Source organism: Phacochoerus africanus, chromosome 9 (assembly GCF_016906955.1).
Source record: "Phacochoerus africanus isolate WHEZ1 chromosome 9, ROS_Pafr_v1, whole genome shotgun sequence".
NCBI classification, from domain to species: domain Eukaryota; kingdom Metazoa; phylum Chordata; class Mammalia; order Artiodactyla; family Suidae; genus Phacochoerus; species Phacochoerus africanus.
The window spans coordinates 75,855,024-75,881,161 of NC_062552.1; the positions used below are offsets into that span (position 1 = coordinate 75,855,024).

The window sequence follows — 26,138 nt, forward strand, 5'->3', positions numbered from 1 at the left end:
TTTATTCTGATAAAAGGTCTCTGCAAATATCCCACAGAAATCATCATACTTAATGATGAAATGTAGAATGTTTTTTTGTTTGAGAGTAAAAGAACACAAGGCCATGTGGATAAACAAAATCATCATTTCTCTTTAACATTATACTGAAGATTTTAGCCAGTACAGTTAAGAAGGAAATAGAAGAAAGAGGTATAAGGACAGAGAAAGCAGAAATAAAACTGTGAATATTTGAGATACCATAGTGTCCATAGAGAATGCCTAAAACCTGCAGATAAATTTCTACAACCAATAAGACAGTTTGACAATTTGCTGGGCATAACATCAATTTAAACATTAGTCATGTTAGGATGGGGTTCCCTTCGTGGCTCAGGGGTTAACAGGAACCATGAGGTTGTGCGTTCAATCCCTGGCCTTGCTCAATGGGTTAAGGATCTGGCGTTGCTGTGAGCTGTGGTGCAGGCCAGCAACAACAGCTCCAATTAGACCCCTAGCCTGGGAACCTCCATATGCTGCAGGAGCGGCCCTAGAAAAGGCAAAAAGACAAAAAATAAAAAAATAAACATTAGTCGTATTAACCAAATAACTAAATAAAAGTCTTAAAAAAGATGTGCAAGACATCTTTTTGCACATCTTTTTTTTTTTTATAACAAAAGTTACAACATGGTATTAAGAAACATTTAAGACCTAAACATAAAGAGATATTTCATGCTGGTGTTTGGAAGAGAAAAAAATTTGTAAATGTCAATTCTCCAAAAAGTGATCTATAGATTCATTGCACCCAAGAGGTGTTTCATAGAACTTGAGATTCTAAATAGACGTGGAAAAACCAGTGGCCAACCATAGCCAAGACAGTCTTGAAGAACGGGAATAAAGTGGGAGGTCTTGCTTTAGCAAATGAAGTCAGTAATTATAATGAAGATAGTGTGGTGCTGATGGGGGCATAGAGACACACACTAGTGGACCAGACATAGAAGATCCCACACACATTTGGACACTGATAGGCACATAGTGATCACTTGATTTATGATGGAGGTTTCATGGCAGAGAGTGGGGGAAAAATGATTCTCTTTTTTTTCTCAATAAGTGGTGCTAGAATAATGTGTCTACGATGTCCTATAATGACACAGACCTCCTACGTGGAAAATAATCTTGACCCTGCTGTGTTCTCTCCAGCTTCTTGATGTTGTGGGCCCCCAGGGTGAAGTTGATTGAGCTGCAGAGAGCAGAGGCGGGTGTGGGGAGCATGGAGTTGCAGGAGATACAGCCCAGGAGCTGTGAAGGGCAGGTGACACAGGGCAGGGCTGCAGCTGAGGGGAAATTGAGGTGACAGATGGTCCTGGGGCTGAGTGACTCTGTGGCCTGTGCTTCTCAGTGACTGAGGGAAGGGCTTCTGGGAGCTTTCTCAGGCAATACGTGAAATTAACTGAGTTTGCATTGTGAGCTCATGGAGTTGGGTTTTCTAAAATCCTCCCCTCCTAGGGCCTAATACATCCTAGGATCTCAGGTAACATCTTTTGGTGCATGAGTGAATGGCCTCTGATTTGCTTTGCGCTGAGGTTTGGTGAGGATGGCGCTGGTGGGATTCAAGGCCACGGGCATGGGGGAGGGCACTGCCAGAGACAGTGGAGCAGCTGAGGGCCTGGGAGGCAGGGCCAGTGGCGCTCAAAGTGGGCTACTTGGGGCCTGGGGGCAGAGCCGAGGCACCCGGAGAGCTTTGGGTGCTGTCATCTAGCCTCTTCTGAGCAGCACCCCAGGCCCTGGGCTCCTCTCCTGGGCAGCACTGAGAGGTAGAGGACATGGAGAAATGCCACTGGTGCTTGAGCTCGGTCCACTGACAACCCCCACACTGTAGTGGGTCCACCTGAGCCGCCCTTTCCTGGGTTGGAAGGAGGGGTTTTAGTAGCTTGTTTCGGTAGCTTCCCATCCTCTGCCAAGCGCACAGCCCACCTTCCCAGAGGTCCCAGGCTAAGAGCCACCAAAGCGCTGGTGAAGCCCTGTCCTTCCTGCCATCCATCCCCGCTGAGTGTCTCTGCAGCTTGGAACTTGGGGTTTGGGATGGGAGCTGGGGGCAGAAATCGGAGTGGAGCGGAGGGGTCAGGAGTACAGGGGGGTTGGTGAGAGGGGCTCAGGCCTCAGGAATGGGGATTGTCACTTACCCGTCCCAGCCCGGGGGACAGAAGAAAGGCCAATGAGAGCAGGACTGGCTGCATGTTCCCTGAAGGTCCGCCCAGGTCCGAGCTGCTGGTGTTGCTTCCTCCCAGACACGGAGCCCAGGGGAACGAAGGAGGGGAGGCTGGGTGCCTCCCAGCCCTGTGCTCCCCTCGAGGAGGGTGTCCGCGTGCAACGTGGTTGTTCCCTTCTCTGCCATGGGTTAGGTGAGAACAGCACTGTCACCACACTGGCACTCCCACTGCTGTCACAAAGCAAGAAGAAAAGAACCTGAAGGCGAGGGCTGTGGTGCAGCCAGTGTTACCAAGTCCAAGCTCATACTGCTCCCTGCAGGACAGGCAGGTCGAGAGATGCATTGTTGGGGCAAAGAATCGGGAAAACCAGCAGCCCAAGAAGATGAGAGACTGGTGCCCCAAAGAACCATCTTGCCTGCATCAGAATTCAGGCTTCTTTCATACTAAAAGGAGAGGGCATAAAGTCAAGCATTTCCTGGTTCCCACCAGCCTTGGGGGTGGGGGTGGGGGGTGTTAATTTCTCCCTCCCTGAAGTCCCTCACAGGTGGACCCCATCAGGAAGTTTCCTGCAAGCTAAACACAGGTATTTTAGCTCAAGGCATATTACTTGGGAGGCAGGGTTCCCAGAGGTGGGCCATTATGTATAATTAAAACTTACAGGCAACACTCCTTTAGTGATTAAGTTCTAAGAGCATAAAAATGTTCTTCCCAATCACACCAGCAGAGGGCTTGGATCCCCAGCAGCCCCCTCCATGACTAAATTAAGAGTATCTCCATTTCTCCACTCCTGGCCCTTTTTCAATTCTGATGGAATCATGAATAACTATTTCATCGGCTAGGTTCAGGGATATGAGAGACACAGCCTGAGAAGTTGATGGTCAGCTGGATCAGACCTGGAATCTGTGGTTAGAGGACAAGAACGTAAGGATGAAGGTGAGGGGCCCTACTTGGTGCCCTTAGAGGTGAACTTGCTTTAGGAGTAGGCAGACTGGGCGCAGCCCCCAACAGCATACTCCGAACAGCAACTCCGTTGCCTGTCTTGCCACCAATCCAGCCTCATATTTTTGGAATATTTAGAATTGCCTCTTTACAGAGTTTTTCTTATCCCACAGTTTTTTGTTTTGTTTTGTTTTTTGTTTTTTTAGGGCCACACTGGAGGGATATGGAAGTTCCCAGGCTAGGGGTCAAATCAGAGCTACAGCCTCTGGCCTATACCACAGCCACAGCATCACAGGGTCTGAGCCACATCTGAGACCTATACCACAGCTCACGGCAAAGCCGGATCCCTGACGCACTGAGTGAGGCCAGGGATTGAACTTGTGTCCTCATGGATACTAGTCGGGTTCATTTCCACTCCACAACGGGATCTCCTCTTACCCCACAATTTTGAACAAAAGTCCTGGACTTATTTTCACTGGACCAAAACAAACCATCAATGGAGAGGCCTGGCTGTGCTGTGCTGAGGTATTTAGCACCCCTGGAGCTGAGGTGGGGGCTCTCCCACCCAAATCCTGGTGCCCCTGACTGGGGAGGGGCTTCCCCTCGAGCAGTGCTGCTCAGTCTGGTGCAGCATTGGGGGAAACAGAGGCCCATCATCCTACCAATGACTGCCCTGAGTCTTCTCTGTCCAGTGTCCAGAGAGCCACGTGTCTGGTGTCGCTGGGCCCAGCAGGCATACGCGTTTGCAGATTATCCCAACACTGTCACCAGGGTGAGGACAGAAGAAAGGGAGGGAAGGGAAGGCAGGAGGAGTTCTAAACAACCCAATCCCAGTGCAGCTGAAGAAACAGCATCTCATGAATAAATAGAAAAAGAGTAGAAGGAAACATGCTTAAGCATTAATGATAATGATCTCAGGGTGGTGGAATTCTTGGCAGCTTTAATTTTTTATTTCTATATACTATTTAGCCATCTTTCTATGAGGAATATGTGTTACTTTTATAACCCAAACTCACTTTCCCATAGTTGAAGCTCATTCATCAAATGCAAACATTCTGCAAACCACTCCTTTTCTTCAGCCTAGCCTTCTCCAAAGTTCATGTTTTTAAAATGAGGTTACTTTTCGGAATACATTCTAGTATTTTAAAAATTCAGAGACTGTTGAAAAATAGAAGTAAAATGTTTACTCAATAAGCTATAGGCTAAAAGACATTTTGAAATATTAAGATAAGGAGTTCCTATTGTGGCACAGTGGAAATGAATCCAATTAGTATCCATGAGGATGCTGGTTTGATCCCAGGCCTTGCTCAGTGGATTAAGGATCCGGCGTTGCCATGAGCTGTGATGTAGGCTGAAGACGTGGCTCAGATCCCACATTGCTGTGACTGTGGTGTAGGCCGGCAGCTATAGCTCCGATTGACCCCAAGCCTGGGAACTTCCATATGCCATGGGTGTGACCCTAAAAAAAGGGAAAAAAAGAAATATTAGGATAGCTTTGAGACCAATACTTTTCATTACAATGAGTTTCCTTTGAAGATAAATATATTTACACACACACTAATGCAGATACAGACACACACACACACGCAAGGGAACAGTGGAGGTGGGGAGAGGCTGGCTCAGACCAAGATCAAGAGCACCCTCAAGGTCACTTGGGCTGAAGGAGGATGTGCTGTCAGGTCACCAGAGGCTGCACAGGCCCCTGGGCCTTAGACTCCAAGACAGAGCTGGGACAGGCCCTCGAGTGGAGCCCGGGAATACTGAAGGCCTCCCTGAACCTCGCTCAGGCTTCCGAGCTCTGGCTGCTCTGATGTGGGGAGGGAGGGCTGCGTAGGGTGAGTTACATCGTTCCAAACCCTCCCCCCATTTCTGTTAGGGTGGAGAAGTGCCCCCCAAAACCCCAGAGCTTCTCAGGTGATCCTCCTTCCCGGTGTGGGTTCTCGTCTGTCGCCCTATGGGCACTGGATGGGGTGGGGTGGGGGTGTGGACCAGGAGGAGGGTGCTGTGCAGGTAAGAGGGTCCTCTCGAAGACGGTCATTTTCCCTGAGGAGGTGTCTCCCTTTTCTGATGACGCTCACAGTCAGCCTGGCAGCAGGAGTGGGCATTGGGGACGAGTGACTGGAGGGAGCTGGCTTTCAATGCAGCCTGATTTTTTTTTTTAATTCCAGATGTGGAAAGTGGGGTATGCTGGAGGGGAAGCCCGTAACAGACCAGAAATATGAACAGAAGGTTGCCAGACCCAGTAGGTACCTAACCCCTGTGTTAAGGTGAAGAAGGAAGAATCAGTGATTTCTGCTCCAGAGATGAAAGTTTATTAAGTCTGAGTCAGGCCCCCCACCGCCCTTGCCCAGTGCCATTCTGGCCTCTGCCCCAGAGAAGACAGAAGGACCCATCCTGGGGGCACCTCAGTCTGGCCCCTGCTGTGTATGGTTTCTCATTGTTTTTTTTATCCAGGGCAGAAAGCTCGAAATTTTGGTGTAGACATTTGGAGGACTTCCATCCTTTTTTCCAAAGGAGACAATGCCCTGGGCCACACCTTGGCACACAAGGGGACCCCCAGAGTCACCCTGAGGGCAGAGAGAGGAAGAGAGAGGAAGGGCTAAGCTGGACCTTCTTCTGGTCTGGCCCTCCCTGCCAGCGAGGGGGTAGGTGGTCTCAGCTAGGAAGCCCTAGCTGAGATCAAGGCCTTGATGGTCCTGAGGTTTCAGCCAGGCCTTGACAAACCCCCTTCTCCCCAGGAAGCCACCCATGTGTGGCTGTGGGACAGTCTCCATCCCCCCAGGGAGACAGGACCGGAGACTGGATATGTGGAAAGGCTAGGACACAGCCCACTGCCCCAGATCCTCACAGCTTGGCTGTGCCCAGGACTTTGCCTGCATAATGCTGGGGAATCTCACCAAAAAAGAATTATTCATCTTTATTGGGCTCCCGGCACATATCTGGGTAGTGGAGTTATACTTGAAGCGGCCACTGCATTGCTCATCCCTTTGGACTTGAACGTCTGTCTCCCGTAGTGTTGTTGCAAGGGGGCTGTTGACGCTGAGGCGGCCCCAGCCAGCCACGCTGCAAACTGTCCCTGGCATCACCAGTTCCCTGTACCTGGGCAGCTTAAGTACTCCCACAGCAGGACCCAGCTTGGCCGCCCACATCAGCTGAAAGAAGAGGAAAGAATTCTGACTTACTGACAGTCCGTGAAGACTCCAGGGACCATCATGGGGTTGCCCTCTTCTCAGCTCTGGGACAACTGAAAGGGTCATACTGGAAGCAGGGATAGGAACGAGGTCATGGGGGATGCAAAACCCTGGGATTAGAGTGTGCAAGGACTAGCACGTGCCCTACCTGCAGTAACATGATGTCGTTGGCATAGCTTTCATTATCATAGTCTGGGTGGCAGATGGCATTTTTCACCGGGATCACCTGCTGAGTCTCCTCCTTCTTTCGGATGTTGTGGCCTCCCAGGGTGAGTTTGATTGAGCTGCACAGACAGCAGAGGAGGAAGTGGAGTCACAGGGGTTACAGCCCAAGAGCCGTGAAGGAAAGCGCACAGCTCAGGGCTGGAGGGAAAGAATTCCAGGCGATGGGGTCCTGGCGCTGAGCATCTCTGCTGTCTGCTTCCTGGCCACCTGGGCTGGGTGACAGTTCCTGAAGCCCATTTAGAGTGTTCAGTCCTGCACAGAGGTTGACTCTCTCTAGGCAGAACCGTGGCCTTTTCACAGTTGCACTCTGCGCTCCAGGGCACAACCTCGGCTTCCTTCCATCCCACCTTTGATTGGTTCCTTCTCTCCATGGGCCACTCGCATTGACCTGTCCCTCTCTCCCCCAAGCTTACCTGTCCTCTGCAAGGCTCTTCTATATTATTAGGTGGCCAAGGTCTGCAGCCCCTGAGAAGCAGTTTCCCTGGGAGATGTCCACAGGGGGTGGAGGCCCAGTGCTTCTCCTTACCTTCCCCAACAATGGGCTGCTGTCAGAACAAAGTTTGTGCTCACAAGGAAACCCCCACAGACTGATGTCCTCCCTGAAGTCTTGAACTCAAAATATGCCATGTAGGGACGAGAATGAGGTGTGACTTCATGGCCTCCAATGATTTTCCCTGAAAGAAAAAGATTCCAGCCTGCCCAGTGCTCACAGAGCCAAAGGCTGGAGAGGGAAGGCAGGGACAAACTACAGCAGGGAAGGAAGGACATGGGTGGCAGACAGTGGGTCTGTAATTTGCCAGCAGCAACCAAGCTGGAGGTCCTAGGGCAGCATATCTGGCCCAGTGACCCACAGGCTAGATCTGCTTCTGACAAAGAGAACAGCAATCCTTGTTCCTTCATCCTCCTGCACACACATGTCAGCAGGTAGGATTTGTGTTGGGACCAAGCAGCGAAGTCCCTGTACATCCTGGAAAATCCTTTCCTTGACGACCCCTTGGTCCTCTCTCCTTTCTTGTTTCTAAAAATTCACTGAGCTGATGCAGGTTTTTAATTTTCAGGACATGAGCTGAAGATGCTGGGTTGTGTTTGATCTCTATCCTCTAGCACCTGACACATAATGGATGTCCAGGAAATGTCTTGGCTGCATGAATGAATAGTTCCAAACTGGCCTCTGGATGAGGGTTGGAGTTCTGGTTGGGGTTCAGCAGAGAAGATGTAACTGGCCAGAGCCATTGTGCCCATTGTACTGAAATATTACCCTAGAGAACTTGAGATTGAACCATCCATGCATGAATGTTAAGTGCACCAGGATGCCACCAACTACTCTGTGATCACCTGGATTCTCAGCTTCTTTCCTGGGCATCAAGGGAATGACAGACCTTAGAGAAGAGAGTGAAGATTGAGGGTATGTTGTATGGCATGGAGTTAGAAAGGGAGTGGGCCTTACTTTGAGTATAGAAGCCAGCCCCTTTATCCAAGTTGCCCTGACCTGAGAATTAATTACATCTCCTTCCTAGTTTTCATCTTCCTTCCAGATGCCTTTGTAAGAATTCTCTCTCCAGATGATAGGGCAGTAGAGAATAATACCCACAGAACCTTAAGGAGAAGAGCATCTACCTTCCATTCCTGCTGAGTTTTCATCCAGCATCAGATTAGCTGGTCAAAAAGGGAGTTGGCCTGAGTTCAGACAGTTCCTGGGGTTGGACCAGGGCCAGCACGTTTAAGAGTGTGGCATCTGAGCAGGTCTGTGCCAGTGGGGAATGGGACTGGGCCTCTGATGGTGGGGACAGTCACTCACCTGCCTCCCCAGGGGGGGATGGAAGAAGGGCCACTAGGAGCAAGAGGAGGAACATCTCTCCAGGAAGGCTGCCCAGATCTGAGCTGCTGGTGCTTCCTTCTGGTCTTTTACCCCTGAGTGTCTCCTCCTGTGTTGTGATCTTTATCACACGAGACTTCTCTGAAATCCTCACAGCACTTTTTATCAACTTCTTAGGTCTGAGTTGAGTAAGATGCTAGCAAAAGCTTCTGATAAGTTATCAGTGGGGTGGTTGGGGATGTTTCATCAGCCAGGCTCAGGTCCCTTACCCCCAAAAACCTGGATCTCATGATGAGAGATCAAAGAACATCCTCATTTCCGTGGTTCTCTTTACATCGCTAGGGCGATAGTTTAGGGAGGCCCCTTGTTCTGGAAGACTGTGGAAGACACTGGAGATGAGATGCCTTGATTCTGGTGGAGACAAAACCATCAGTGATCAGACAAGGATGGTAAGATCCCTAGTGTGGGATGGACGGAATGGTGTGAGAGTGATGCTGAAGAGTTTCCAGCTCCTAAAGAACTGAGTGGTTCAAAACAACATTGCTTTTACCTGTGAACCTGCACTGTGGTCAGGGTACAGTGTGGATAGCTCCCCTCTACCCTCACTGGTGTCAGAAAGGCTTGACGCCTGGAGGCTGAATCACCTGCAGACTCACTCACACACACCCCATGGTTGGTGCTGGCTGTCCACTGGGCACAATGGTTCTTTGCATGGAGGCCCCTCAAGTAGTCTCAGTCTGTGGGGTTGTTTGGCTCCCTTAAAACATGGCAGTCAGCTTCCCCAGAGTGAGACTCTCCTAAAAAGCGAGCCAGGCAGAAGCTGGGTTTGATCCCTGGTCCAAGGAAATTTTGCAAGCAAAAAAAAAAAAATTAAATTAAAAGGAAACCCATAGGCTTCACATATATAAACAACAACCAGCTTAAAGACATGATTAAAAAGAAAATTTCTTATAGTAGCAAAACAAAATGTAAGATGCTTGGCCCTCCCCAGCCACACTGCGACCTGACTCTTCTAGTGGGTCTGAGGGGAAAGAGGGAAGGGGATGGGATGGGGAAGAGGCATTTGGTGAGTAGAGGCATTTCCTTGGAGGTCATTACAGACAAATATTCTTTTTTTTTTAATTTTTTATTTCCATTACAGAGATCTTGAAGCCAGGGGAAGAGTCTTTCCTTGAAGGTGGGGACAGAGGATACTTCCACAGACAAGAAGACGTGAAGGAATGGCCATGTTTAAGGTGCTGGCCGCCTCCGTCCGAATGTGCCCGTGAGCAGACAGGCCAGCTCACCAGGAAGGCACCGTGAATACTTGTTGGGGAATGGCTGCTGGGGGAGCCAGAGGCTTGGTGTCCAGGGAGGTAGGTGTCTGAGCCGAGGCTGCCATCTTGTCCAGGGATGCCAGGAAGTCATCCCACGGTGGGGTCAGAAAACATGGAAGACTTCTGCTGGCCTGGCTCAGTCCAGGCTCTGTCCTAACCCCATGGTGCCTCTGGTCAGTCACTCCCCCTCTGAGACCTGTCTCCCGCATCTGTCAAAGGAGGATGAGGGTTTGCAGCAAAGACTCCCAAACTTCTTTTAAACCTCAGGACCATTTTCTCATAGTAATTGTTATACTCAAGCTGAATATGTATGTGTCTGGCCAACTTTTTAAAATACTATTTTTGTTTTACTTTCTGCATTTTCCTTTTTGTGTTTCTCAATCAAGAAGCTAGGTCCTCAGTATGTCTTAGATACAGGATAATTTTCCTGCTCCAAATCAGAAGCTCAGGGACGTCATTGCTCTTGCCTTATACAGTGCTCAAGATCATTAAGAGATTGTGCTGCTGCATGCTTCATGCACAGGATGTGAAAAGGCATGCCTTTGAGGGTTATGCGATCCAAGAGTATTGACCCCATGCCAGTTAAGAGCATAGTGGTATGCTGGAGGCAGGACAAAACCAATGCAGAGCTGGAATTCAAGCTCAGCTCCCAGGCACTGCGCCACAGTAGTTCAAGACCTTGGAGAGATGGCTGCTGACAGTGTCTAGAGAGGCGAGTCCAGCCCAGGGAGATCCTTGCTCAGCAAAATCACACACTCATTAAGTGGCCTCCAAGCCAAGAACTTCCCAAGGCTGAAAAGTCGAGGTCGTCTTGGACTGTTTGGATGCAGTGACCCTAGTGGCCTAAAGAGCAGAGAGGTTTCTCCATCTTTCCAGACACGTTGGCCTCCCCGATTCGAGACTGATTCTGAACAGGGACATGCACTAATGACAGGGATCATGTTTCTGGCGCATCCTCCCGGATGGGTGTTGAGAGACAGATTCTCATGGCCTTCCAGCAAACATGTCGTATGGGTTTTCCTACCATTTGAATCTATGCAATGACATTTACACCTGCTACTTTTGTGATTTTTCTTTTTCTTTTTCAACATTTCCTGGGGAATATATACAATGTCTTATTCGCTTCAGGTTTACAGCACAGAGAATCAGCTATAGATACACATATATCCGTTCTTTTTCCCCATGTAGGTTATTACAGGACATTGAGTCGACCTCCCTGTGCTGGGCAGCAGGTCCGTGTTAGTTATCTATTGTATATACAGTAGTGTGGACGTGTTAATTCTATCCTCCTATGGACCCCCCCACACACACACACCCGCTAGTTTTGGAGTAAATGAAACAAGGCTGCCCTCCCTGCCTTCCCCCTCCCTCCAGGGGACAAGGATGTGCCAGTGAGCAGAGCAGTATCTTCATGTCTAGAAACTGGACGACTGCTATTCTGGAGTCACATGTAATAACACCCCCACGGAGGGTAACCAGCAGTAAATATGCACACCAATGCTTTATCCCTGTGGCTTCCCACAGACATCTGGCCACACAGGTGGACTCAGGTGCAGCAGGGAAGGGAGCAAGACCATTTGGATAAAAGTCGACTCTGTCCGTTTCACCTGGATTCAGACGATGCAACCTGCATTGTGCCCACTGTCCAACCTCAATGTGGATCCTTGGTAGGTGCTCCATGGGCTCTTGTGTAGACTGATGCAAAGGCTGTGCTCTTCAGCCCTCCTGGAGAGAGGAGCCCTTCCTAATGCAAAAGGCCCCAGGTGGCCAGCCAGGAGGCTTAGCCTAGAGGCCAGCAGCGACAGAAGGGACAAGCTGAAAGGGCCTCAGGCGACTGAGTGACCAGGTGGTCAGTGGAGCCTGAGCACATGGGGGACCCTGGGCCAGATGGGAGGGGTTGAGCTGCCCCTGCCAGGTGAGAGATGGGACCAAGGGATCCAGAGAGACAGCCATCCATGGGCGCCCCCTGGTGCCAGCACAGGCCTGGTTCCTCGGATTCCCCTGCTGCCAAGACAAGAGCGGGGCTGGCATCTCGGTGGTGAGTCCCTGTGGGAACCACATGGGGCGGGGGGAGTCCTGCGTGGGGGGATATGAGGCGGTGGTCTGCTCAGAGTCCTGTGGTCTGGAGGGGGCTGGTGTTGGTGGCCTCTGAGCTGCGCAGCAGTGCGCAGAGATGGAGGAGGAAGGGCAGCCAGGACCCTGGAGGCAGAGCTGAGCTCTGAGCGTGGAGGAGGGCAGGGAAGGACCCTCAGCCTAGGTGAGATGTGGGGCTTCTCATCTCAGGAGACCCCCCTGCCCTGTGCCAGCTTCCCAGCTGTGCAAGAGAAAAAGTCGGCTCAGGAAGGCCCTGCCCTGCCCAGCTGCCAGGGGGTGGGACTCTGTCCTGAGCTGCCACCCAGCCTGTGCCTGCTTGGTGTCCAGGTCCCATGTGTGATCCCATCGCTGTCATATAACACAGGGCAAGGAGGGGAGAAGCTCCCCTGAGCCCAGGACCAGAGAGGCACCTGTTTTCTCCTGATGGTGCTCCGCTTCAGGTGTGGGTAACAGGGACGTGGGGAATGGCTCTGCAGGGGGTTTAGGGGACAAGATGGAGGGAGGGGAAAGAGGAGGAAGCAGAAAACAGCAGAAAGGTGTCATTGGCTGGCCAGGCACAGAGAGGGTGCCTGCCAGTGAGGGTCAATGAATAACAAGAAAGCAGTGCTTAGTGCTCAGCTAAGAGACATTTATTCAGCAGCCGGCACCCCAAGCCCCCGAGTGTGACTCTGGATCAGCTCCAGGCAGGACAGCTGGTCCCTGCAGTTAGAGGCTTTTCATGATTTTCTTTATCCAGGGCAGGAAACTTGAGACTTTGGTGCAGGCTCGTGGAGGTGTTCCATCCTTTCTTCCATAGGAGACAATGCCCTGGGCCACACTGTTACACACGAGGGGCCCTGGAGTCCCCCTGAGGACAGAGAAGGGGAAGGACTGAGCCAGCCCCCCTCTTGGTCCTGCCCCACCCTCCCTGCCATCCCCCCCCCCAAGTTGGCCACCCTGCATGGAGTCAGAGGGCAGGGCAGGCCCCCATGGGCCCCTCAGCTACCAAGCCCTGACCCAGATATTGTCACAGCTTAATTTCATGAAGGTGGCAGCTCCCTCTCCTCCCGCATGTCCCGGATCCTCTCCCTGTGAGGGTTCTGTGGGACTGATGGCTTCAGGCTGCTGTGTAGGGACACAGAAGCAGGGGGGTGGGGCTGACGCTCAGCATGAGAATGAGCCCATTAACCAAGACAGATTTCCTGCCACAGCAGCAAGTAACCAGACAGAAGCACCAGGGTGGGCTCCTTCCTGTGCATCAAGAGCTGTTCTATCCCTGGACTCTGGATTTGGAGCTAGTGTCTTGCTGCCCTCAGCAGGACCGACCCTCTCTAGTCTGTGCCTCCCCACAAATGCTGGGCATTGTTGATGTCACACAGACTACTGTGGTTTGCGGGCAGCCGTTTGTGGCTGTTGTTCGTGCAAAACGTGTGATGCTCTTTCCTCTAATCGGCCCCCTGTATCTGTTGTGCAGAAGTGAGTGAGGGATGATCTCTACATCTCAGATCGAAGCCCCACAGATGGTAGATCTTCTCTTATCAAGGTGGTCTGGGAGGAGGGCCCAGTGCAACGCCAACTGCCTCTCTAAGGCGGGCGTCTACACCCCTGCTTCCCAACCCAGGGTCATTCCTGCCCAACAGCTTCACGCCACATGCTCCCACTCCCCCCAGGGACACTAGCAATGCCTGGGGACGGTTGTGGTTCATCGCTGGTGGTGGAGAGGGGGCTGTGGCCCCTGGCATCTAGTGGGGGAGGTCAGGGATGCTGTGAACATCCTTCCGTTCACAGTGTTCTCTGTGATTCTGGTCAGTCAGAATTGATGTCGCGTGGACGATGAAGGCAGGCAAGGGTCTGGTGTAATTTCTTGTCGAAGTTGGAAATATGGGTCCTGGCTCACCGAGGAATCCCTTTCTCTTCTTTCTTTCCCTATTTTTCTTCATTATTTCCTCTGCACGTCTGTCTCTCTCTTGAGACACACACACACCACACATGCACCCCCGACAAGGCTTATGGAGTGCCCGATGCTGCGAGGAGAGAGCAGCGGAGAGAGGAGACACACACTCAGTCTGGAGGCCCAGTCTTTCCTGAGAATTACTGGGATTTCTGCGATCTGGAGGAGCCTTCTTGAAGCTTAGGGACCTGGCGGGACATCAGCAGGACCCGGAGGCAGATCCAGAGTGAGTGGCAGGAGAACCGACTCAAGTCCAGTGGTAGGTCTCCGCTCAGGCTGGCCCAGGCTCCAGGTTAATTCTCCTTCAGGACCTTCGCAGTCCAGGGCCCGTAATGGGAGATCCGGGTGAAGACAGCAGGGGGCTTTGCATCCGACGGCCCATAGGAGACACCCCAGAGCACAGAAGAGGCCCCCGAGTCTCCCTGTGGGGCACAGAGGGAGAGGGAGAGAAGTGAGCCAGGGACACCACACACTCCTTCCCACGGCCCCAACTCTGAGCTGATCAGACCCAGCATCCGACCTGGGAGCCCTCATTCCTCATGGGGTCCTGTGTCTCTGTCTGATGCTGCTCCTGCCCCTCCTTCCTGTCATCCCATGAGCCCCATGCCGCAGCCTGGGTGGGGTGGTCAGAGACTGCATCGGGCCGCAGGAGGCCAGTCTGCAGAGGCACAGACAGTTCCAGCTCCTCAGTCCTCACTGGCTGATACGCTTCTGACTCCGTCTCCTTCCAGGAGATCTCTGAACCCTGAACAGGGATTTGTGCAGGAGACCCTCGTCTGAGGATCACCGTCAGTGCAGGTTTGGTCTTCTGGGGATTGCCCACGCACAGCTGGAGACTGTAGTCAAAAGCAGTGAAGTGTCTACAGGCCTGGGGCTCCACAAGTCTCAGCTTCCCTCCTGCAGAGTGCGGGAGGCCGATTCCTCCCCAGTTGTTCTTCCCCAGCCAGCCCCCAGCACAGTCTCCCAGGTGGGACGATGCTGAATTGGGGTGGAAGGGGGAGCGTCCCCATGGCCAGGGTCAGGGTGGCTTTCTCCTTCAACTGGGAAGGAAACGAGAGCTGTCAGTGCTACAAGTGGGCTTTGGGGCAGTTGGAAGTACTCATGGAGGGACAGGGCAAGTGCTTCTCGTTAGAGCCATGTCCAGAGGGGTGAGCTGCGGGGGAGGCAGGTTGGGGAAACGTCAGGGCAGTGGGACCTGAAGGCGAAGCCCTGGAGAAGAGGAAGTGGAGAAGGGGAAGGAGAATGTGTACCCTCAGTACCATGCTGTCATGGTCAACAGTGGCATCATGTTTTGGGTGAGGGAACTGTTTTACAACCTCAAGCTTCGGCCATGTGTCTTCTTTCTTTTTTATGGTATGGGCTCCAAGGGTGACTGTCACAGACCTTTGTGAGGGAGAAGGAGGACAGGGAGAAACAGGGACCGTTTGGGTTTTTCCTGAGACACACCCATTCTGAGAAAAAGGGATGGAGTCTCTCCCAGGGTCAGTGGTCTCTACCTGCCCCCTCCCCACGTTTTGTGGGCGATTGTTTTGGAGGGGCTAAGGTTTTACTCAGGAAGGAGCTTTGAGGGAACAGAGAGAAGTTCCAGGGCTCCTGGGACTTGCTGGAGACTGAGCAGGCCATGGAGGACCCAGGGGACAGGGTTGGTACTTCCTAATCAAGGCACCCTGATGAGAGAAAGCCCTGTGGAGGAGTTCCCGTCGTGGCTCCGTGGCTCATGAACCCGACTAGTATCCATGAGGACTAGGGTTTGATCCCTGGCCTCGCTCAGTGGGTTAAGGATCCGGCGTTGCCGTGAGCTGTGGTGTAGGTCACAGGTGCAGCTCAGATCCCACCTGCTGGTGTAGGCTGGCAGCTGTGACTCTGATTCCATCCCTAGCCTGGGAACTTCCATATGCCACTGGTGTGGCCCTAAAAAAGAACAAAAAAACCCCACAAAGCTCTCTGGAGCCAGAGGTGCCAGAGGAAAGGGGGGAGTGGTGAGGTCTCAGGTAACCCTGTTCGCGGCCTCTCATGGAGAGGATGGGTTCAGGTCCCTGAGACTTAAAGCTTAATGTCCTTGAAAAGGGTCTAGAGGAGGTGGCCCAGAGAACTGGGGAGGACCCTGAAGAGTGAGGCCACATCCCACAGTGTTGCGGTCAGGGAGAGGGGGCTACTTCTAGAAGAGGGATCCTGGGATGGGGCTCCTTTCCTTTGTAGGGGAGCTGAGCTCACAGTGAGTGAGGGTCAGGCTGTGTTCAGCTGAGTTCTTTCTCCTCAAGGCTTGCCTCTCCTTAAAGAGACCCAGGCCCAGGAGCCTCCCTCAGGCCCTGCTGGGGTGTCCCTGGTGGCTCCCATTTGGAGAGAAACAGGCCCTTGTTGTCTCACCTTCCTGCACAGTGAGCAGCTGTCTGCACGAAGCCCCTTCTTATCAGGAAACCACCACGAGCCAGCAGCTTATCCTGGGGAGTGACAGTTTCCAGGTGGGCCATGCAGGGGCGAGAATGTGGCTTGCTCTCTGTGCCCCCGATGAGTCCCCTGGAACAGAGAACCCCAGGGCGTGAACACCGAAGGCATAAGCTGGGTTAAAACTGGGGGAGGCTTTTTTTGACTCCACCCTCAGCCTGTGTTCTACCCATCTTCCCTCTCGGTTGGCTCTGGATTCTGCTTTCCCCACCGGCAGCCCCCACAGAAGTTCTCATTCCTTCTCCCAGACAAGGCAGCCAGCTTGGCCTCAGACGCCATGCTGTCACTTTTCACCATGGATTTCCCCCAGTCCATGCTGGCCTTGCTCAGCCCTCCTCTGTCACATGCAGGACAAGCTCTCCAGGTTCCTGTCTCGACCGTCTCCATATCCGTGAGCACTCACACATCAGCCAGATTACAAGGACTATAAGCGGAGGGTCACACATGATTTGAGGAGCAGACACCCTCTTCCTCCCACCTGCTCTGGGCTTTCCCCCATCAATGTGGGGTGCCTCGTTCCTGGGAACTACCATAGGCTGCAGAGAATGGGGGCGGGGGGCAAAGTCCAAGTGGAAACTACACTCGGGGCTCTTGGGGAGAGATCCTCAGGTTCTGTTTATGAGTCAGCTGTCTTCAGACCAAGCTTTTTCTTTTCTTTTCTTTTTTGGCCACCCCGCAGCATATGGAGTTCCCTGGCCAAGGATCAGATCTGAGCCTCAGGTTCAACCTACAGCAGCTGCGGCAATGCCAGATCCTTAACCACTGTGCTGGGCCAGGGCCTCAACCAGTGTCCCAGCACTGCCAAGATGCCACCGAACCCACGGCGCCATAGTGGGAACTCAGTCTTCAGACTAAACTTTGTTTTAGGGGCTGGTCCTGCATCTTGCAGTGGGAAGGATCCCGAGACTCACCAGCTTTAGCTCTGGGGCATAGAAGGAAGAGCAGCAGGGGGAGAGGAAGACAACACATCTTGTCAGAGAGGCTGCCCAGGGCAGGGGCTGCTTCTCTTTTCCAGGCTTGGGTTTATAACTCCCAACAAGCGAGGGCAGGGCAGGGCTGGTAACCACAGGAACTACGTGGTCACATTTTCCTCCCTCGTGCTGGGCTGGCCGTCTTCCTGATCAGAAATTCCCCCCCAAAGATGCCGTCTGATTGACTAGGGGTGAAGCTGAGTTCTGAAGGCCCAAGCCTTGGCTTCAGGGATGAGCTCTCAGCCACGGTGCCTCGTCTGTGCTGGGCGATGGAGGATCTGTCTCTCCCAGGTAGAGCAGCTAATTACGGTCCCATGAGGGACATGGGTCGGGGAGAGCCTTTACACTGAGCATTCAGAAGCATATGTGCTTTTATGGCCACAGCCCGCAGTAGGAAACACATGTTGCAGAAAGACCCAATGCACATACCTATGGATGTGTGAGTACACGAGCACCCACTTACACACGGGCAAAGGAATCAAAAGTTTCAGGAGACAGTATTTATCCTTGTCATGTGCAGTGCTCTCTGTTAGTTCCCACTCCATTCCATTCCACTTGATTCCACTCCATCATGAGACGGAAGCCACACTCCACTTAAAGGGTGATTGCCATAACTTGACGAACATTCTCCTGGATCCCCCTCTTCCCCTGAAGAGTCACTGGCCAAAGAGAGTGATCCAAGGAGGGTAGATGGGGAAAGGGATCAAACCCTATACTTGGACTTCACATACATTATCAAAAGAGCAAATGGCACTGGAAATTACCAGTGTTGAGAGCCTGTGCATATATCATTTATTGCTACACTGTTAGATTCAGTATTATTTTCACAACAATCCTGCGAAATAGGTACTGTTATCTCAGTTTTATGAATCTGGCTATTCAGGCTTATGGCTCAGAATTACACTTTCCTCATTTCTAATCAAGGGCCCTTTCTGCTCTACCACCAGAGACAAGCAGAGAACAGGAATGTAGATGTAGAAGGATGGTTTGCTCTAGGGCTGTTGGGGTTTCCTACTCTCACATTAGGAATCAAGTTTGTTTGACTGAAACAGAACATACAGAGATATCATATCTTTTTTCTCACCACACTCATGGGTATTAATTACTGTCATCTTACAAATTTAGAATTGAGACTCAGACACATTAATGTAATTCAGAGCACACAACTCATAACTATCATAACTGACCTTTCAAGCACATCTGTTTCTTTCTAGACTTGAGATTTCTAAAAAAAAAAAAAAAAAAAAAAAAAAAAGCAAAACCAATGTCTAACTTTGTGGTGGCTTGCACCATGTTTTGAATTGTCTGGCTGGCAAGATCTCTCATATAAAGTTAAGGCATTATTTGGGACTCTGAAAATTGGTCCCAAATATACTTTGGCAGATTGGTGAGAATATACTTGAGCAGATTCTGACGAAGCTGGAACCTTGAACTCCTAACTTCTTCCAGCCCTCCTATGCAGTAACAGCAGTCCATCTTCTCCAGTTTGAGATTAGTCTTTCCTTATAGTGGGATCCCCTAAGGTAGTCACTTTGGAGGTTGCTGATAGCTTGCTTAAGAGACTAATAAATTTGTCAGTAGTGATCATGTTTAAAACCTTGAAATGCTGCCAGTCTATCAGCAATCAGTATCAGTCAGCCAACAACAGACAGTTCTGCACATCTTAGAACCAAATCTGTCAATGGTGATCTTCTCATATATGGTGGACTGTTGGAGGAAGCCTGCATTGTTCTTTTCATGTGCTCCCACAAAGATTGTTTCATTATGGTTCCTGCCAGAGATGGAGTCAGGCAGTTGCTTTGAGCAAGTGTGGCAAGAGTCAGAGGGCCTAGACTCAGAGTATCTTTTAGGCTCTCCCATCTGCTGAGTTAATGGAGGGGATGTTATGCGGGACGCTTCATTCAGCCCTTCAGGATGTGAAATCAATGCTTTCTCAGGTGATGATTCTTCCTTTTAGTTGCTCCTGATTCCTGCATTTCCTTATCTCTTAACACAACCAACCAGGAATAGCTTTCTCTTTCTCCTACACACCACATGTGATTGATATAATTGTGGACATCTGGCTGGTCTGTTGATGCCTCCATGTAGAGGGATCTAAGCACCAAGATCTCTCTGAAGGGCTAATGTTTCAGTTCTTGTAAGAGCAATGTTAAAGGGAGAGGAGAGGATTGGATCTCCTAGGACAAATATCTAAAAAGCAAAGATCGCATTGTCAAGGCCTGGCAAAGGGCTATCCTTTTCTTACAGAACCCTTATTCAGACCATGCATTTGGGAGCTAGGTGGATTAAGAGCATAGTTAAGAGCTCAGGATCGAGCTGCATTGGAATCCCAGTAGGATCCCTTACCCGCTTTGTGTTTGGGGCAAATTTCTTCACCTCTCTTAGATCCCCTCTCCCATTCACCTGTCAAATGGGCACAAGAATGGCGAGGCTTAAATAAGAGATGGGGGTGTGAAGTATCAGGTATAGTAAGTATTCAAAGTTTACCCATTATTAGTACAGGCATTTTATTAGCCCCCAAGATCATGTACCTCTTCCAACAGTTTGTGAACCAGAATTGTCTTCCCTTAAGTTGTATCAAAACTCTAAAAAGCCAAAAGAAATAAAAAGCCCTTTCTAGCACTTGGAACAGCCTCCAGCCTGTCCCAATCCTCTGACAGTATCTGAGGGATTCTGGGACCCTTCACTCTGTTCCCAGAGCAGTGGTAGTTCTGTGCCCTGGGGTTTCCTAGCCCTGTGAGAATGCCATCCTGCCATTTTCATTATGCTCTGGGAGCTGAGGGCTGCAATGGTCAGTCCCATCTTCATTTTGTATTCCAGGATGTCACAAGCCATCATTTCGGTATATTCTTCCAGTTGTTTAACTCCCCATCCTGATTTCAAGGCCTTTTCTATCCAGTCAGAATGAATCCCTTGTTAATCACGAGACACATGATTGTAACTATCTCCTCCAGTTCTGTACCTTTTCTCATATGAGTGCTTTCAGTGACAATGCTTGTTGTCTATCTGGGTATCAAAATTACCTATTCCTCTCAGTCTCCAGGTTTCTGGATAAACTGCCACTCACTCACTTTATCACTCAAGAGTAGTTTGATGGGCACTTACTAGGTGCCAGACCCTGGTGATAGAAGATCATAGACTGCCAGCTCATAATCACTTTACCAATAGCAAAGTGCTGAAATGGAGAGAGAGATGTGGGTGGTAAGAGAAGCTGTCAAGTCTGTCCTGAGAAGGCAGCGACAGCTTCATTTGAACTGAGATCTCAAGGGCAGGTTATATTCCATCACTGGACAAACTGAGACAGGGCTTTATGAGCATAAGCAGCTATACATCCAAAAAGGGCAGAAGAAAGGATGGTGCTTGGGGAACGCCAAGTCATTCAGCATTACCAAAGCATAAATTCAAGAGACATCTGTTTTCTGTTTCAACAGCCTTTTCTCTTGCCTTCATTATTTCAATCATTCTACTTTGGTTTAATTAGTATACTATTTCTAACATGGTGGATATAGGTAATAAAATTGTATTGACTTTTCAGCTTTTTTTGGTAACAAATGAAATACAAAAATGTAAATTTTCCTCTTGGTATGGTTAGCTGTTTGGTTTTGAGGTGATATACTTTTACTACTACTAATTTCAATTTTTTTTCTAAATTTTTGTTGATTTTCTTTTTGACCCAAAGATTATTTACTGTTTATTTTCAACACATCGGTTATTTTCAGTTATCCTTTTTTATTATTATTTCTAACTGAATTCCACTGTGGTCAGAGCAATAAATACTCTATGAATTTGATACTTTTGAATTTTACAACTTGTCCTTCACTTAGCATATATTTAATGCTGATGAATGTTCCATATACACTTGAAAAGATCATAGATTTTACATTGTTTGGGTGCAATGTTTTATACATGTCAGTCAGGTCAAGTTTGCTGGTTACATTGTACAAATATTCTATATTCTTAGTGTATTAGTCTCAAAAGCAGAGTCTGAAACAGTTTGCGTGCAGATATTTTATTTTGGAAAGTAATTCCAAAGAACAGGAATTGGGAGCTGGGAGAAATGAAAAGGGAAAGAAAGAATAAATGACAATGCAATGGAATATGATTCAACTGTCCACTTCTATGAGCACAGGCTGCTCAGTTTCACTGGAAATCCTCTGGTAATCTGTTTAAGATATATCTTAGAATTGTGCACTTGAAATAGAAATAAAAAAACAAATAAACAAATGGCACCTAATCAAACTTACAAGTTTTGCACAGCAAAGGAAACCATAAAAAAAAAAAAGACAACCTATGGAATGGGAGAAAATAGTTGCAAAGGATGCAACCAACAAGGGTTTAACCTCCAAAACACAAAAACAACTCATACAACTCAACAATAAACAAACAAACAATCCAATTAAAAAAATGGACAGAAGACTTAAATAAACATTTCTCCAAAGAAGACACATGGATGGCCAGTAGGCACATGAAAAAATGCTCATCATTGGAGTTCCTGTTGTTGCACAGCAGAAATGAATCCAACTAGTATCCATGAAGATGCAGGTTCAATCCCTGGCCTTGCTCAGTGGGTCAGGGAATCCAGCATTGCTGTGGCTGTGATGTAGGCCAGAAGCTGCAGCTCTGATTCAACCCCTAGCCTGGGAACCTCAATATGCTGCCAGTGCAGCCCAAAAAAGCAAAAAAAAATGAAAGAAAAGAAAAGAAGAGAAAAAGAAAAAAATGCTCAACATCACTAATTATTACAGAAATGCAAATCAAAACTATAATGAGGAACAACCACACACTGGTCATAATGGCCATCATTAATAAGTCTACAAATAACAAATGCTGGAGAGGGTGTGGAGAAAAGGGAATCATCCTACACTATTGATGGGAATGTTAATTGGTACAACCACCATGAAGAACAGTATGGAGGTTCCTCAGAAAACTAAATATAGAAATACCATTTAATCCAGCAATCCCATGCCTTTGTATATATATCCAGACAAAACTGTAATTCAAAAAGATACATGCACCTGCAGGTTCAGAACAGTACTTCACAATAGTCAGACATGGAAACAACCTAAACGTCCATCAACAGATGAATGGATTAAGAAGATGTGGTATATATACACAATGGAATACTAATCATCCATAAAAAATAATAAGATAATGCCATTTGCAGCAACATGAATGCAACTAGAAATTCTCATACTAAGTGAAGTAAGTCAGAAAGAGAAAGACAAATACCATATGATGTCACTTATATGTGGAATCTAAAGTATGGCACAAATTAACTGACCTACAAAACAGAAACAGACTCACAGACATAGAGAACAGAACTGTGGTTGCCAGGGGGCAGGGGGGGTGGACTGGGAGTTTGGGGTTAATATATGCAAACTATCATATTTAGAATTGATAAGCAATGAAGTCCTACTGTATAGCACAGGGAACTATATCCTGTCTCTTGAGATAAACCATGATGGAAGATAAAATAAGAAAGGGTGTGGGTGTATGTGGGTGTGTCGGGGGGGTGGTGTGTGTGAGAGAGAGAGACTGGGTCACTTTGCAGAAATTGACACAACATTGTAAACCAACTATAATAAAAAAAATTTTTGAAAAAGAATTGTGCACTTGAGATACAGGAGAATAATTATCGACTGGCTCCTGTCTTTATTGGTTGAGGGCTGCCCTGAGTGGCATTAATTCACTTGGCATATAACAAAATGATTGAGCAAATTCTTGTAAGGGTTCCATGTATAGGTAGCAGTGAAACTCCAGGGAAGAAACGAAGAGATACATGATGCAGTTGTGACAAGGAGTTGTCCAGTTACACCTGTGTAGAGCTGACTGATACGGCAATAACTGCAGTAAAAATATGGGCCAAGAGATGGAAGACAGGGTACAAGAGGTGTCCAATAAAGGTACAGATATTTTCGTCTGCCTGTTCTATCAGGCACCCCTAAAAACAGAGATGTATTTAATTGTCCCACCGTGACTGCGGATGTTTCTATTCTTTCAGCTTTGTCAATTTTTTGTTTTATACATTTTGAAGTCACATTATTATGACTTGAGACAAACCATATGTGTATATATGGTTTAGGATTATTAAAACTTCCCAATGAATTGATCTTTTAGCATTATATAATGTCTTTTTTAATATCTAGTAATACTATTATCTTTAAAGTTTGCTTTGTTTTTTATTAGTACAGTTAGAGCAGCTTTTCTTTTCTATTTTAGTGTTTGCAAGCCACATCTACTTTCAACTTGAAAGAGCTGGAAAGGAAATTTTCAATATTTCTATGTTGTTATATTTAATAAGAGGCTTCCCTTGTAAGCAGTGTATAGTTTTAAAAATCCATTCTGATAATTCTGTCTTTTAATTACACTAACTGTGGGTACATTTTAGGTAGTAATTGACATTTTTTTTTATGGCCGCACCCACAGCATATAGAAGTTCCCAGGCTAGAGATTAAATCAGAGCTGCTGCAGTCTACACCACAGCCATGACAACACCAGATCCGAGCCGCATCTGTGACCTATGCCACAGCTTTGCGGCAATGCCAGATCCTTAACCTACTGAGTGAAGCCAAGGATCGAACCTGCATCCTCACAGAGATACTGTCAGAACCTTAACCTGCTGAGCCACAACAGGAACTCCAACTTTAGGTTTATCACCCTACTACACGTTTTCCATTGTTTCACCTGTTTCATGTTATTTTTCTTTCCATTCTTGCCATCTTTTAGATTAATGAAGTATTTTTTAAAAATCCATTAGCTCATCTTTCAGCCGGTTAGTTATACATTATTTTTCTAATCTTCTAATTGTTACTCTAGAGAATAAATAATAAAAGTACCGCTATATTAAATGTAATATAAGTTAGTAGTTTTACCCCTTCTGGACAATTCAAGGACTTTAGAAAATTTAACTCCAGGCCAAAGTGTGTCCGTCTGGGCCAGGAAGGAAGGAGGGCACAGGGTACCACTGTCCAGTTTTCCCAGCACCACTTACTTGACAGAGACAAGACTATGGCATAGAAGGACTCGGGCTCACCTCCTCTCACAAAAAAAGCCAAAATTACAACTAACTTTTGAATAGCCAAAACACACTGGAAGCTACCAAAAAAAGATATCCTTTACCCAAAGACAAAGTTGTCACATCAAGAAGGTAGGAGGGGTGTTTTCATGATATAAGCAATCCCATAACCATTGGGTGGGTGACCCACAGACTGGAAAATAACTATATGGCAGAGGCTCTCCCACATGAGTGAGAGTTTGGGGCTCCACATCAGGTTCCCACGCCTGGGGGTCTGGCACTGGGAGGAGGAGCCCCTGAAGCATTTGGCGTTGAAAGCCAGTGAGGCTTGAGCACAGGAGCTCCACAGGACTGGAGGGAACAGATTCCACCATTGGACGGCACACAAAGGGTTTCTCATGCACCGGGTTCCAGGGCAAAGCGGGGACTCCATAAGAATTTGGATCAGGCCTACCTGTGGGTCTTAGAGGGTCTCCAGGGAGAGCAGGGGGTGGCTGTGGCTCACTGTGGGGACAGGACAATGGACACAGAGGTCCCAGGAATAATCATCAATGTGAGCTCCCCTGGAGGTTGCCGTTTTGGAAAAATCTGGCCCCACCCATCAGGGCTGAGAAGCCCCAGGCGAAGCAACAAACAGGGTGGGAACAAAGCTCTGCACATCAGCAAACAGGCTGCCTAAGGTCCTCCCAGGTACACAGCTGCCTCAAATCACACCCAGAAACAAAGCCCCACCCACCAGAGGGACAAGACTCAGCTCCACCTACCAGTTGGCAGGCACCAGTCCCTTCCATCAGGAAGCCCACCACAAGCCCCTGTATTAACTTCACTCACAAGGAGACAGACATTAGAAGAAGAGAGGCTACAACCCTTACAGCCTGCAAAAAATGAGACCACACAAAAAGCTATACAAAATGAAAAGTCAGAGAAAGATGAGCAAGATGAAGGAAAAAGACAAAACTCAAGAAGAATAGCTAAGTGAAGTGGAGATAAGAAACCTACCTGAAAAAGACTTCAGAGTAATGTTCGTAAGGATGATCCAAGATCTTGGCAACAAACTAGAAGCAAATATCAACAAATTAGAAGAAACCTTTAAAAAAGGCAGAGAAGATTTTTTTGATACCATATATTTTAATATATAGAAATATTTAACTGGGTGGCATATAACTCTCTCCTCAATATTCTGTAAACCAAATCAGACAATTTTAAAAAATTAACTTTTTTTTAATCAATTCATATTGAGGCAGGAAAGATAGGGCTGGGCCCAAGAACAGCCTCCTTATCTATAGGCAGTACATAAAAAGGTAAGGCCACCTCCTTGTTTTATACTTAATGAGATTACAAAGCATGCAGGAACAGTTTCAGGAACATAAGTTAGAATTTTACTAAACTTTTTGACAACTGAATAGTATGAACAGGAAATTGGCACTTCGTTCTGCCCTTTAAAAAAGGCAGAGAAGATTTAAAGATTCAACAAGCAGAGATGAAGAACACAATAACCAAAATTAAAAATTCACCAGAAGGAACCAATAGCATAATACAGGAGGCAGAACAACAAAAAAAGCGAGGTGGAAGAAGGACTGGTGGAAATCACTGACATGGAACAGAATAAAGAAAAAAGAATGAAAAGAATTGAGGACAGTCTAAGAGAATTCTGGAACAACTTTAAACACAAGAACATTTGCATTATAGAGCAATCAACAATCTTCTTGTGATCTGGACTAGATTGTAGGAGGTTGGGAGGTGATAAGCAGGAATCATAATATCATTCCTGAAGTCTTTAGGAAATTAATACGGCTGGTGGGGAGTGTGACCTACATTTTACCAAGCTCAGGAGATAGGAAGAAACTGAAACAACAGGATGGAGGGTACAGAACAAGGGAATAGAGATACAGTAATGCTTTAGAAACCAGACCCCAATGCTCCAAAAGAGTATCCAGAATTGCTAGGGGAAAGAGATAATGACACAGAAATAGACAAGGGTCCTGCCCTTCAGGGACCCTGTGCATATCAGGT

The 26,138-nt window shown here is 48.3% G+C and overlaps 2 protein-coding genes and 1 pseudogene across 2 annotated transcripts; all 3 read right to left on the minus strand.

The window, feature by feature from the left end:
• Positions 1 to 638: 638 nt before the first annotated feature.
• On the minus strand, positions 639 to 5,160 carry LOC125136645 (uncharacterized). Its single transcript, XM_047797478.1, has 3 exons — positions 4,967 to 5,160; positions 2,157 to 2,413; positions 639 to 1,307 (listed from the first exon to the last, which is right to left on the minus strand). Exons 1-3 carry the CDS (start codon positions 5,158 to 5,160, stop codon positions 1,114 to 1,116), a joined length of 645 nt encoding a protein of 214 aa, XP_047653434.1. The 3' UTR covers positions 639 to 1,113.
• A 251-nt stretch (positions 5,161 to 5,411) lies between these two features.
• Positions 5,412 to 8,494, minus strand: LOC125135627 (mast cell protease 3-like). Its single transcript, XM_047795928.1, has 5 exons — positions 8,337 to 8,494; positions 7,065 to 7,212; positions 6,462 to 6,597; positions 6,020 to 6,274; positions 5,412 to 5,689 (listed from the first exon to the last, which is right to left on the minus strand). Exons 1-5 carry the CDS (start codon positions 8,389 to 8,391, stop codon positions 5,528 to 5,530), a joined length of 756 nt encoding a protein of 251 aa, XP_047651884.1. The 5' UTR covers positions 8,392 to 8,494; the 3' UTR covers positions 5,412 to 5,527.
• Positions 8,495 to 12,371: 3,877 nt separating this feature from the next.
• Positions 12,372 to 26,138, minus strand: part of LOC125136646 (coagulation factor IX-like) — a 33,360-nt pseudogene continuing 19,593 nt past the window's right edge.